Here is a 15,538-nt window from a genome sequence, read left to right on the forward strand (position 1 = left end):
TTATATATTATTTCACATCGTTGGCAATTATTTCTATTGGCAGTATGAATTTATAGTGGTTTTTATCTTGTTTGTATTTATTGTGTTTTAGAATTGTAAATAATTGTTATATTTGTATTGCAGGGTTTTACCCTTTTAATAAAACCATAAAGAATCCTGTCTGGCTATTCAAGCTACTTAAACCACTATAACATGGGTATATTCTGTCTATACAATTCATGTCAAGGGGTCTTGAGTTTCATCATCAATTTCGTAGAGATAGCTTTGGTTTTGACTTTGATGAACACAACATTGAGTTTGCACATTAAAAACATGAAACTCAGCAAAAGAATTTTCAAGGAGGTCTTGGGAAGGTAGCATCAGATAAAAGAATGTATGTGTTGCTCTTTGAAAGTTCTTCATCGGTCGAATTGATTCATCAGCAAATATCTTATTCAATAACTGTTTGAAAGAGGACGTATTTTTCAACTATCATGTTGTTTCAACTATCAATATTAAGTATTCTTCAAATTTTATGAAAAAACATTATAAACCCGACATATGTAAGCAAGCCCAGACGCTAAACCGTAACATTGTTTTAGGCAACTGCTATAAGCGCTATGAATGATGCTGGCTATGAGAAACGCCACATAATGTTCATGTCAGGTCATCTTAATGAAGCTTCTGTTAAAATATAACATTCTCGTTTCTGTAGTAGCGTGGAATTCTGATTTTGGAAATTCTATATCCAATTTTTTTCCCCATGAATGCTGATGTCAACTCTGAGTTTCCATGATTGCCATTAGCATCGGGTGACACTGAGCTGGAATTGATAACTTTCCAGTAGAATCCAGAAAAACTATTTCAAAGTTACCTCACAATTGTCTGTCGCCAATAATAGTGACTTTCAGGTTTCCAATTCGGTAAATTCCAATTCTGGTATTCTCTGCCATTCCACGTTTAATATTTGCACCATAAATATCTGAAAATATTTTGAAATTGACGAGTAGTCGTGCCATGTGAACCGACACTAGTTCAGGTTAATTAGTCCTATTGAAGATGAACTTTACAAAAGACTCAGTTAACTCCGTACTAATTTGTTTTGTCATCTTAGCAACGTGGTGGTCTAGGTGGGCTTAGTGATAACTAGATCAAATGATTTATTTATGACTTATTTGTGAATCTCAATTGTGACTATGTGCAATTTGAATTTTTTTTTAATAAGAAGGTTTCCTTCATCATAAATGTATTGATCACGTTTTAATAATGGATTGAATATAGATTTTTTATTGCGTTCATTGGTTTAAAGTTCAAACTTTCAGCATCGCCAAGGGACACTAGATTTTGGTGTATAGTTTTCACAAATTTGAGTAAAAACATTTTCGTCTTCAATGAATGCGTTATGTCCCTTTAAATTGAATTGAACTAATAAAATGATATTGTATTTCGATATTTTGTTTGTTATATAAAGTATTTGAATAGTTTATATTTATATTATATTTCTTACTAAACAAAAACTATACTAATTAGTGAATTTTTATGAAAATGTAATACTAAATAGTGAATATGTATGAATACTAATTAGTGAATACTTATGAATACTAATAAGTGAATATTTATGAAAATGTAATACTATTAAGTGAATATGTATGAATACTAATTAGTGAATATTTATGAAAATGTAATACTATTAAGTGAATATTTATAAAAATGTAATACTAATTAGTGAATATTTATGAAAATGTAATACTAATTAGTGAATATTTATGAAAATGTAATACTAATTAGTGAATATTTATGAAAATGTAATACTATTAAGTGAATATTTATAAAAATGTAATACTATTAAGTGAATATTTATAAAAATGTAATACTAATTAGTGAATATTTATGAAAATGTAATACTAATTAGTGAATATTTATGAAAATGTAATACTATTAAGTGAATATTTATAAAAATGTAATACTAATTAGTGAATATTTATGAAAATGTAATACTAATTAGTGAATATTTATGAAAATGTAATACTATTAAGTGAATATTTATAAAAAATGTAATACTAACTAGTGAATATTTATGAAAATGTAATACTAATTAGTGAATATTTATGAAAATGTAATACTATTAAGTGAATATTTATGAAAATGTAATACTAATTAGTGGATATTTATGAAAATGTAATATTAATTAGTGAATATTTATGAAAATGTAATACTAATTAGTGGATATTTATGAAAAAGTAATACTAATTAGTGAATATTTATGAAAATGTAACATTAATTAGTGAATATTTATGAAAATGTAATACTATTAAGTGAATACAAAACTAGTTGTCTGTTACCTCTGGTATGAATTTATTGCATTGCGTGGCTCTAACAAAATATCGTCTTGTGTTTATCATTTTCTACAAGAAAATGATCATAAAGGTGTAGCAAAAATATCTTTTCGCAGCTGGATGTCCGGGCCAAAACAAGAATTCCATTTTGTCAATCATGATTCGAGAATTTTTGCTAAATGCTAAATTAATAAATGATGTCACAGTTCATTACTTTGAAACCAATCACGGACAGAACGAGGGAGACTCAGTCCATAGCACCATAAAAAGGGCCCTCCGCAGAACAGAGGATATTTTACTTCCGTCCCAGCTAGCAAAACGCGATCCCTACACAGTACACGAATTACGAACAGAAGATGTAATGGATTGGAAGGCTTTTTCTTAACAAATGGGGATACTGATTGTCCGTGTGTCAGAAGAAGACGAGCATATTGATTGGACAAACGTAATGCAAACTAAATTTGAGAAAAAATGAGGGAATGAAAATATTTTTTAAAATGTCCCATTTACAACCATCATTTTTATACGCCCACATGAAATGGGGGGCGTATATTTCCGTCACCCATGTCCGTCCGTCGGTCCGTCCACAATTGCTCGTAAACACTCTACAAGACACAATTCTTGGCGGATTTTGACAAAACTTGGTATGAGTGTTCTTAATCACCCAAGGATGAACCCTATTGAAAATCAGAAGAATCGAAAAATATTATTATTTATTATTTCTCAGCCGAGGACATAGATAAGTCAGCTCCGTCCTACAAGTTGTATGAGGCAGGGTCACTGAATGCCGCCAAATGCCCCTTAAGTGCCAATTGTCTCACCAGAGAAAGTACATGACATACCCCATCTTGTCAACTGGTGGAAATGTGCCTTTTTTGCTTTCAATGGTCTGACCCACAGCAAAATTCTGCTCGCTACGACCCTGTCTTGTACACTTATTCCATGGTCAAAGTTGTAGTCATCATCTTTAAGCTACTATACTGAGTAAAACACATTTTCGAAAATAACGAATATGCATTATACATTCACTTGTTTTTCTTCGTATATGGACGAATGTTATCGTGGTATACAAAAAACTTGGTGTAATAATCGACGAATGTCATTTCTTGCTTTTAAACGAGACATTCCCATGATCATTTTCCTGACTAAGAAGTTATTTGTGGTATCTAAATTATTGGTAATTTGACATAGGTGGGCGATGGTAGAAGTATATGATTTGACAGTTTTGGGAGAATAGTTTGCTACCCTTAAATGAGAAATGAATTGTGTCAAAGAAGATTGCTCAGGTGGCCAAATCGTATTTGGTTAAGAAAGTACTAAACCATTTTAAAGCAAACTGATAAGCGATTTTTGTGTTTTCCGATATAGAAGCATCTAGAAGCGCAGAAGCTTCGGATTGAAGATCAATGGTATTCCGTCTTGTTCGGGATTGGCTGAAATAAACGGTTAAATTGACACCTTGAAATCCATCCTCCATTTTGGTTGATTAACTACCGACGTAGGACTGCTTCTGTCAGTGTTATGAGCTTTGGTGCTCTGCTCTGCTACACACACCAGAATCATCAGTAGTAGGGTGAGGTTCTGAGCTTTTGACGTTTTTGGCTTGTTTCCAGCCATAGATTAGAACTGATTACAGGAGAACGATTGCAGGATACGCTCCGGTGACGTAACTCTTATACTCTTATGAGTTTGTTGTGGTCAGAGTAAAGAAAGCTTATTCAATAAGGAAGCGAATACTGTTTTTTTTCAGAAAATAACAAATAGTTTGGCCCCTGTAACTTTTTTTTGGTTACCGTCAAAACGAAAAAAAACCCATTAGTTTCTTTGCATTATAATTGTCTACAGATATGACAAGTTTGACGGAGATTGATCCATTCATCTTTTTTAATCTTATGTTGAAGGTTTGAACTAACCAATTTTCACGTGTTTGAAGGGCTGTCATAACATTAAAAATCTAAAAGACATAAAACTTTGAACTGAAGGGAAGATGCGCAGATCTTCATAAAACATTAAATGAAAACGTTCTCAGGCTATTGTTAACATTTTCCTAACATCATTCTGCCAGGACATTTTCATTGAAATTTAAGTGACAGATCAAATAACTAAGCAACTTTAAGTCTATGCAGTTATTTTACTAGTCGTTCAGATGAAACAATAAACCGAGGCACCGTGTGGCATGCTACTGATCCCTCGACAGTAGGAAAGCGAAAAAGAGCATGCTAATGCCGCTGTCCTGGCAAACTTCCCTCATTGTACGTTGCATGGCGTTGCCGTCTTCATTAGCCCACATGGTGCAGATAAGTAGGACGTAAAACTCCATTCATTTAATTTTTTATTATTATTATTATTTAATCATAATATATTTATCTTCATGTAATACATAATCTTCTTAAATACATAATCAGTTCTTGAGTAAAGGTATTAAATGCCAGAAACTGTTATTTTAATAAATATAAACACTTATATCACTTTCTATTTGCACTATCCCGATATATCTGTTTAACCAAATTATTGCAGTCACACCTACCATTCACATAGTTTTTTTTATGACAGTGGCATAGTAACTTTGATCCAGTTCATCACAGTCTTCGAACGGACAATCAGAATGGTACAAAGTCAAGCCTCACTAATTTAGTCACGTTACAAAGATAAGGACATTTTTGATTGCTCACCAAGTTTCTTTGATGTAGTTAATTTATGACGATGTCCAACATTTATAATGAAACCTAATTTTCTTATAATCACACATTATCATTTTACCATATTCAGATTCTTTACAAATACAATACACTACCGAATTATCTCCCCTTGCTTCTGTGAACTCCACCTCTAGTTTTTGTGTTGGAGTTCAGATATAATGTAATACAAAATCATAACATTTCTGTGATAAATAGAGCATCTTTACGTATTCTTTCAATAAAAACATCTTTGATATGTGAAAATTAAAAAAATTACAATACTCAACGCCATAGTTGGCATCTACAATTGAATTTGAGTATTTTTTGTAGTTACCATCTCATTTATATCTACTCTCGCCCTTTTCCTCCCTTTTTTCTTCGTCTTGTTTTACCCTCGCTTTCTCGCCTTTTTCCTCACCTTTTTTCTCGCTTTCACGCCTTTTTCCTCGTCTTCTTGCCTTTTTCCTCGTCTTCTCGCCTTTTTCCTCGCCTTTTTCCTCACCTCTTTCCTGGCTTTCTCGCCCTTTTCCTCGCTTTCTCGCCTTTTACCTCGCTATTTATATCTATGTATCTACTGGATCAAACTGAATTTGATTTCAATGGGTTAATTAACAAATGGATCGTTAATTATTTAGTTTGACCTAGATTTGATGTTTTTCTTTTTAATGGCTCAATAATTTTAGTTGGAACCTTCAGAAAAATTAGGCGACATATATTTCTCTAAATAAAGCGTTTAATTTGTTTAAATCCGTACAGTTTTCTTGCAATTAACAAAAACAATACAAACTTACAAAATTTATGTAATGTGTAGCCTAGGCCTACGTCATAAAATTCTTTTACCTACAAAAAAAGCGGAATGCCACCGTTGAGTGAATTTCATATCAATCAGAAAACTAAAAATCGAATTATTGTAAAAATATTTGTACACATTTATCTTGTTACAAAGAACATAAAAAATAAAACCGAGTTTAATTGGTCCATATATAAGCCCTAAAGACTCCCAAAAACAGTTTTTTAACAATGTGTCCCGGTCCGGTTTTTCAAAAGTTTTTATGTTTGATAGGCTATTTTTAATAGACAGCTAGTGCTTTCAAATTACACATTAAGTTATAAGTCCTGTGCTTTCGTAACTTTGCCATTAGTACCTATACTCCCTGATATTTATAATTGGTTGAAAACTAAATTCCAGATCAGGTTTAACATGGCATAAGGCGTCAGTTGATATGCATATTCATTAGTTTATGATCATTTCATTATAAATTAATATTTATTTCATCGATAAATCGATTCCAAGGACCATAGTTATGTTACATAATAGGCTTATAACATAAACAAAATGGAATTTATTATGGTATACACGTGTCGATATCTGATGAAATGAAGAACACGGGGTAAAAATGAGTTAATTTTCGGATAGATTCAAAATAGAAAAGGAGACGCATTTGTTTGTTCCCCATCCCATTTCGTAAACATTTGTATACAATTTTTATTCCTTGATAAACAAAATTGAATTAATGCTAGATTCTCATTGGATTACCAATAATGTGAACAAAATGCAAAATACCGTATGCATGGAACAACAGCAAAACTCATTATTTTGAAAGAATATGTGTTACTTTTGATTAACATTCTTTCGAAATAAATTTCGCTGGTTTTTTGGAATTTTTCAATAATTCAATTAAATTTTTGAAAATAAAAAGTGCACTGATAAAAATGAATGAAAACAGACGAGGAAAAAGGCGAAAAAGTGAGGTAAAAGGTGAGAAAGTGAGGAAAAAGGCGAGAAAGAGGGGAAAAAAGACGAGGGTAACCAATCATCACTGGCTGGTCGAGTTCCATGCCACATTCTGGATGAATTTATCAAGTATTCAACAAGCTCATTTTCCTGCTCTTTGGAAAATATTCTCGCACGAGCATTATTTGGCACGAACGTGACTTTCTCAATTCCCAATTGTTTCACAAGATTTTAAATATTTTTGTAATGTTGCTCTTTTAATACCAAATTTTTTACAAACACTCCTTTGTAAAGTAACGTTTAAAACTGATTCCACTGCTTCTTTCATTAGGCATGGAAGTGTTGTACCAAAATATTTCTTCATATATAAGAACAGCAGAGTATCATCTTAAATCAAATTAATATTTAAGTAGGGTTAAGGTAACCATGCAAAATAAAAAAATCTTCCATCAAAATTTCAAATCTATCAACTAAAAAAAATAATGTGGGGTTGACACTTAATTTCACAGGGGTCAATTATGATGTAAGTTAGGGAATTCCCCATCTATTAGAATCTCTTATTTAGAGGGGCCAAGATCTCCCTATAGGCTATTTTACAAGGATAAGGGCAATTCCACAGCAGAAAATATAAAACCACAAAATATTGAATGAAAATTTTGGGGTCTTTTCAATTTTTTCCAGGCTTAAACCTATTTCTCGAGTAAAAAAACACTCCGAAAATTCATGCCAGTTAGAAAGCCAAAAGATTAATAATTAATAAAATAATGTTATAGTTCGATTTGGTCCATTATAGAAATTTGGCTACAAGTGATTATTTCCTAATATGAAGAAATCAAACCATGCTTTTTAACACTGATTTTCAACAGAATTCTGAAATTAGCACACTTTTTTCTGTCAAATTTAACGTGAAATTTTTTACAGGTCTCACTATATTATCTCATATTTTAGCGTAATTCCGTAACTATCAAAATTGAATTCTAATCTTACAGATCTAAATATTAACAGATAATTAAAGTGTTTGTAATTCTCTCTCTCTCTTTGAATCTGTGAATGGATGGATATGTTACCTTTTTGTGTACATCTCCTAGTAATTGAGAAATGTTGGTAACGGAATTACATAAAAAGATTAATTGTTTCTACTCAGCTACTCATAAAGAAACTTACATCTTCTAGTTTTGATTTGATTATCTCATATCCAAGTATTACTTAAGTTAAAACAAATGTAAGTATTACTTGTACAATTTGGTGAAAGTGGTGGTCTGAGTCCATTTCCTGTCATGTGACTTTTATTTCCTGTCACATGACTTAATTTGACTTTTGCTAATTTCTAAGCCTAGGTTAGCCTTGTTGAGAAGAAATAAAAATGCCTTTAACTCCAAAAGAAAAAATGGAAAGATTTAGGAAGAAGGTTAAGGAAGATTTATTGAAATATGAAAGAATTCTAGAAAAAGATAGGTTAAGAAAATTGAATAAAAGACAGGAAATGAGCCTAAATGAATTAATTTTACTGAGGCAAAGAAATGTAGAGGCAATCAAGAAGCATAGGAAATCTGCAAATTTGAAGAAAGTATCCTCTGCTGCTGAAAATAAGTCTGCACCAATAGTAAAATTTCCATTTAAGAGTCCGCAATCATTGGGAAAAGCTAAACACAGAGTCCTTAACAATCTTCCAAATTCGCCAAATAAATGGGCTGAAGTGATAAAACAGATTGCATCAGATATTAGTGATATACCACCACCATGTAAGGAGTGTACTGAAAAACACGTTGACGAACTCTCCAACACTATAACACAATTTTATTTGTCAACTTCTTGGACATGTCCAGACAAGAAAGATGTGGTTATCATAAAGAATCCAGATGAACCCAAAAGGACAGAACAAAAACATTTCCTTCTGACTACGTTGAAAGAAGCTAATTCTATTTTCTTGGATGAGCATCCATCTCATAAAGTGTCATTTTCAAAGTAAAGCTCCATGGAGACATCCCTCATGAATCATGTTTATGTAAATCTCATGAAAATATTAGGCTCTTGTTGCTGAGTCCAGAATGGCTCCAGTGGGGCTCTGATGGTTTTCGGACAGAAAAAAAGAACACTAAAAGGGACTTTGGCTGACTGTTTGCAGGCACTTACTTTGCAAACTCCGGGATTTTTGAGGCACACTTACATAAAGAGGATTCAAGCAAACGCTTTTCGTAATGAGATAAAATGTAGATTTTGCTGAAAACTAAACTTCAATTCCACCAAATGAGATTCAGTCGGCATATTGAGCTCATAAGCAAATAACTCTATTCACAGTGTGTGTCTGGGCCAAAAGTGGTGTCCAATCCGTTGTGATTGTGTCTGATTATTTGTCTCCTGATAAATATGCTGTGCACACATTTCTCAAAATTATTCTTCAATACCTTCATAGTGTCATGAGTTTTGATGAAGTTTTCTGATGGCCCATCTAGTCAATTCAAGCAAAAATACATTGATGCAAGAAAAACATTACATGGAGTTCTTTCGCTTTCGTCACTGAAAAGGGCCAGTGGATGGTATTGGTGGACGCATCAAAAGGCAGGTATCACTTTATGTCAAATCATGAAAAGGTGAGGTCCAAACATCAACAGAATTTGCAGATGTAGCCAGTTCTTTGAATACTAAGACTGTAGTATTGCACTGTCCAGCTGGAGATATCGGATCAAGCAAGACAGAATTAGATATGTCATGGATAAATCGAGTTCCTGTTCCTCAAATGATTTCAGTACATAGAGTTACCACTGTGGCACAGTACGTTATTGATACTCAAACATATGTACTTGCTGAAAAAACAAGGCATTACGTTCTTGGAAATGGTAACTGTGATGCTGTCTCTGCTGATGATGTACCCACAGAACAGGTTGGTGGAATGCTAACTATAGTAAATGAGCACTGGTATGCTGTATACTGGAGAGAGTATGATTATTGGATTATTGGTCGTGCGCTTTCTACTACTGACACTGGAAGATATAAATTCCAATTCAATCACCAAACAACTCAGGATGTCAACCAGTTTAAAGATGGTGGGGATGTAGATGAAGCAGACAAGAATAGTATATTTTATGAACTTACTGAACTTCCCAAACCTTTATCTTCTACCAGAACAACCGAACTCAAGATTAGTGATGCTGACTTAAAAACAATTTTCTCAAAATTTTTACAGCTATCTATTTAATTAAATTTAAGAAAACTGAACTTATTTGAATTTCGGGAAAGGGAGGGTTTGATTCTCCCAAATGTACAGGTCTAGGGTGGAGCAGACACTTTATTTAGAAATTAGGTTTCGGGGAAGGGAGGGTTTGATTCTCCCAAATGTACAGGCCTAGGGTGGAGCAGACACTTTATTTAGAAATTAGGATTAAGGGTCTTGATATTGGGTTTTCTTCTGTTCTTATTCTGATCTGAAATTAGAAAAAATAACTCGCCCGATGGGCGAGAAGTATAGTATCTGTTATGTACTGATTGTTTTTAGTTTACTATGAACAATATTATCATTTAAGTTCTTATTTTTTGAATATGCAACTATCATTTTCTGCTTATAGACATGGGGGAATTTCTCTTGAAGGCTCTTATAGTGGGCATGAACTATCTTGCTTGCTCGATTGCTGGTTGTATTAAACGGGACAACAAGGGGTGCTATGCCTACATTATGATGAATATTTAGTCCTATAGGTCTTGCTGTATTCAATGTCTCAATCCAATGGGCCTCCCTAGATTGACGGAATTTGGTAGTTTCATCTTCGGGCAAGTCAATTTCTATACGCTCATTTGGGATTAGGGTGAGATCGTCTATTGAATGGTCGTCGAGGTTGAAATGATTAGAAACAGGCTTGTCTTTCTTTAATTTGATGTCTGACCTATGAGCATTAAAGCGAGTTCGTAAATTATTCTTAGTTTCTCCTACATAATGTTTGGGGCATTTCTTGCATGAAATTAAATATATTACATTCGAATGTTCACATGTTAGATGTTCCTGGATCGGATACCTTTTATTCGTAGAGTTGCTTACAAAATAATGAGTTTCTGATATAAAGGGACATGTTTTGCATCTACTGGACAAAAATGGAGCACTTCTTAAACCTGGAGGTACTTCGGCATAAAGTCTGTTTTTAGCTGCTATCTGTGCTAAGGTGGAATTTTTTATGTTTCGTAAAAATCGTTTAGAGTACCCACGCTCTTTCAGTTTTGAGAAAACAATCGTACAGGCTTGGTTGAAATCAGAAGATCTTGTACAAATTCGATGAAATCGTAAAACTTGTGACTTAATTATACCAGAAAAGGTATGTTTTGGGTGAAAGGAGCTCTTGTGCAAGAGTTGATGAGTATCAGTTTCTTTGAAATACACTTTAATATCCAGTTTATTTGTTTCTACTATGGAATCTCCCTTAAAGACTGTGGTATCGAGAAAGTCTATGCTTTTGTCACTCACGTTTGCGGTTAGTTTGATAGAAGGATGGTGGTTGTTGAGAATTTCAAAGAATTCCCAAAACTGTTCGATAGAATAAGTCCAAACCATAAAAATGTCATCCAAAAAGCGTCCGTAAAAAAGTGGGTCAAATGGACAGAGGGGCAACACCTCACGTTCCCACTCTGCCATGAAAAGGTTTGCGTACGGAGGGGCGAATCGTTTGCCCATTGCTGTCCCTGAAGTTTGTAAATATGTTTTACCATTAAATGTGAAATCGTTTCGACTAAGACAAATCTCTAAAAGCTGTAGAATTGCATCGTCGGGTCTGTTTGGATCTGGGTTTCTATTAAAAGCTTTACGAACTGCCGTTAAACCAGTAGTGTTATCGATATTGGTATACATAGAAGAAACGTCGATAGAAATTAAAATGGCATTAGAGGGAACTCGAAGATTTTTTATTTTATTGACAAAATCGGTTGTGTCTTTAAGGTAGGCGCGATGTTGGCATGCTAGAGGTAGTAAGAAATGATCAATGTATTCTGACACTGCATATGACTCACTACCACAGTCAGATATAATCGGGCAGCCTTTAGGGATTTTATTCGAGATAAACCACTCCTTGGTTGGATTCTTATGGATTTTAGGCAAAGTGTACAAATGTCTCTCGCGACAATCAGGTTTGGCAGACAGATAGTCATATTGTTTCTGTTTGAGATAACTTGTTTTGACTATATGAACAATATTATCATTTAAGTTCTTATTTTATGAATATGCAACTATCATTTCTGCTTATAGACATAAGGGGAATTCTGAGTATTAAATTTAAATCAATGTTAATTTTTCTTACTTTATTATTCGAAGCACTCATTTGGAATGGAGCTCTGCATATTACTTATTTTTGTTCACGATAATCGATATTCATGAGTGAGAGAAAAACCATCAAACATTAGTAAAACTTTTAGTGATCAGCCATTTACACAGAGGTTTCTATTACTACCTGACATTAGACAACCTTGATCTTTCCCGGATTATCCGTACCCATTTACAGCTGGGTTGACTGGAATTATGAGTGAAGATGAAAGATGGAACAGATACTTTATTTAGAAATTGGAATTAAGGGTCCCGATACTGGTTTTGCTAGTATCTGTTATGTACTGATTGTTTTTAGTTTACTATGAACAATATTATCATATAAGTTCTTATTTCCATACATTTCTGGTACCAAAGGTATATTTGAAGACTCAAATCAACTCAAACTAATTTCTTCACACCTGAATGGCCATTTCAAATACCCCGCTAGACAGGTATAACGGGCACAGTTTCCTTATGGAGGGAAACCCATGGCTGATGGTTATATTGTTACATACTAATGAACAAGGTAGTCATTTAAGTTCTGGTCTTTTTGAACATGCGACAATCATCTTTTGTTTATAGACATGGGGGAATTTCTCTCGCAGAATCTCATAACTGGGCATGGGATATCTTAGAATAAATTAGATACATGTAGAAAAAATACACAAAGTACTACAAAATGAAATAAGTGCGAGCGTAGGCTAGAGATTTAAAGTCACTCACATTCACTACAGTGAGAAGAAGTCAACAATAACATTAAGCATTTCTGAAATGAAGGCGTATTGTCTTTAATAGTTCTCGAGTCTATTTCCAGGGAATAGATCTATTTATAAAGTTCTTACTTTTGTAAGCTTTCATAGAATATGGACTAAACATTCACGGCGCCTCTATCAGGTCTGACCACAATATTGGATCAATATTCAAATGAACGGTTGGGGTCGGGAAGGTTTTTTATACGCCCACATTATAATGAGGTGACTGTTTATGTCAGAATTTTATTAAATAATATGTGATTGTTTAAATCAACAATATCTTGCACAAATTAGATTTTTGGTATGATGTCCTTGATACACTGAAAATGTATCAGGAAAGTATTTTGCTAGGCAACCACTTGTTCCGTTATATCTTAGATTCGTAGTGTATCTGTGTTTTTTTTATTATTCGAACTTAATAGATAAAACGTTCATGTTGATGGTGTTAGATGGTGATGAGAACATAGTCTCATGAAAGCACTGGCCTAAGTCACAAAGTAAAAATTTATGATAAAACAAGGTGAAAGTTAAAAGTTAAGATAATTAGCCATGTTAACTAAGGATTTCTCTGTAATACTATCTTTGGTAGTATCATTTCTGCTGAAATAGCTAAAAATATAAGAGTCAACATTCTTCTAATATATCAATAATCATCTAAAGATAAAACCTGTATTGTGAAGTAAAATCTTTTCATGTATCTATAAGAAAATAACAAGCATTAATATGAATAGTCATTGTAGAAAAATTCAAAAGAAAATAAATTTTAAGGCTATTTAGGACTAGGATATTATGATAGTGTGATTTTCGCATTTCACTATACAGTCCATACTCGACCATCATCCTCAATTGATCCGCTCCAGCCACAAAACATTTTAAGACGGCAATTCATCCATTGTTATATATAAAACTGGAATTTCATGCAAAAATGCAAATTTTAAACTATACTAAATCATGCGGAATATCTCGCGTAAAAAGAGGTTTGCATAGTTGAGCTGACACTAATCACGAACTCAGCAAAACAGTCTGATAAAATCGGACAAAGATTAGATGTCTATTTAGGAACAAACTATTCCTTATTGATCTTAGTCAAACATGTATAATGTATAAACGTCTCCCTCGACGATCGGGTTTCGCAGACTGGAAGAAGTTGGTCAAGTCAAAGGTAGCTTGCTTTGCCAAGATTTTTGTTGATAATAGGAGAAACTGTTTTGGCGCAATGCTAAAGATTATTCGGTTGATCTAAACTTCTGAAAAATAACCAAAAACATAAATATGAACAAAATGAACCTTATTACTCTTTTTGATAACAATTGTTTCGTGGATTTGGGATTCTTGGGATGAAGTTTCGTTGACCTCGTTTAACATATAGTTGAAGATTATCAGGGTACTGTATTGGGATTGAATGTTGAATTGGTGTGAGAAGTTTGATGCTTTATGTTATCGCGACATTTCTGTATTATATAGTAAAAAGACTTACTTGATATGATTCTTGATACAATTTTACTGTATCATCAGGTTTATAGGATGGCAGCATTGTCGCGTTTAAGGTTTAAGGTACTTCTAGGCTTCCCTCGAAAGTTTTCTTTGGACAACGCTTTTGCAGGAAATGGTGATATAAGTGGGAGGTCGGTTTGGTTTGTGTCTTGGATGACGGGGGTTTTGCTGGCGGCTTGAACTGACTGCTATCATAGGTAGGTTGTTTTGTTGGTGTAGAGATGTATAAAAGAAAAGAGGGTGGTAAGGGTTAGATCACAAAGAGAGGAATTAGTAGATGGAACTTGAAATAGTAGAGTACAAGTTATAGAACTTGCATAAGTGATATATATTTATAGTAAACGAACCGGTTTTCGATATAATAATATTTACCAAGTCACCAAATGCTAAGAAAAACAACAGCACCATAGTTTACCGAATACCACTTTCCTTCCTGAAATATTTAGTTCTATTGACAGTTAAAGGTAGCACCGAAAGGGGTGAAAGGCTTGCAATTTTAGCACATTTTAATTTATCAAAGCACGATACTAGTGTTAAATATTGTCAAGAATATGACCTAATATATTGCCGAACGTCTTAGAATGGACATAAAATTTAAAGTCTATTACTTGGCCAACAAGAGTTAATAAATCAGTTGACTGATAAATATGACAGCGGAATTCCTGTATATGACGATAAATCTATTAAAGCATAGTAATTATTGAATTCTTAAAATTATTAATGCCTAGTTCACACCAACGGCGAATGCCGCGCTTTAAATCGGCGACCAAAGCGCCATCATTTTTTGTTTACTTTTCCAAAAATATCACGATCTCCTAAGTAATGTTACGCTCTGATAAGCTATGATGCGAATTGGTTAGGCTTTTGGGACGAATTATTTCCCGATTTGATCAGGCCTTGCTACGCTTTAAATCACGCTTTGATAAGCTTTATTAAGCTTTGATGCGGTAATGACGCTTTAAATCACGCTCTGATACGATTATCAAGCTCTGTTGTGCATTGTTAAGCTCTGTTACGCATTTGAAAATTCCGAAATGTCCGATTTCATGCCGCTTTTGATCAAGTGGTGACAGACCGTGAAGACTGGGGTCCCCGCTTTGAATAAAGCTCTGTTAAGCTTTCCTACGCTTTGAGTCAAGCTTTGCTGAACTTTGTTACGCTTTGTTAAGCTTTGATACGTTCTCGGCGCTTTAATAAATTCGTGACAGAGCGCCCAAAATTTTTAAACAGTTTAAAATTTTTTGGCGCTCTTGCCGAATATCCAGCTTTGCTCAAAGCTTTCC

The 15,538-nt window shown here is 33.6% G+C and overlaps 1 protein-coding gene across 1 annotated transcript; it reads left to right on the forward strand.

Annotated features, from left to right (window-relative positions):
- Nucleotides 1-8,091: 8,091 nt before the first annotated feature.
- On the forward strand, nucleotides 8,092-9,924 carry LOTGIDRAFT_163124 (hypothetical protein; the record flags this gene model as incomplete). Its single annotated transcript, XM_009059190.1, has 2 exons — nucleotides 8,092-8,470; nucleotides 9,320-9,924. 2 exons carry the CDS (start codon nucleotides 8,092-8,094, stop codon nucleotides 9,922-9,924), a joined length of 984 nt encoding a protein of 327 aa, XP_009057438.1.
- Nucleotides 9,925-15,538: the final 5,614 nt, after the last annotated feature.

The sequence above is a fragment of the Lottia gigantea genome, assembly GCF_000327385.1.
Source record: "Lottia gigantea unplaced genomic scaffold LOTGIsca_38, whole genome shotgun sequence".
NCBI lineage: Eukaryota > Metazoa > Mollusca > Gastropoda > Lottiidae > Lottia > Lottia gigantea.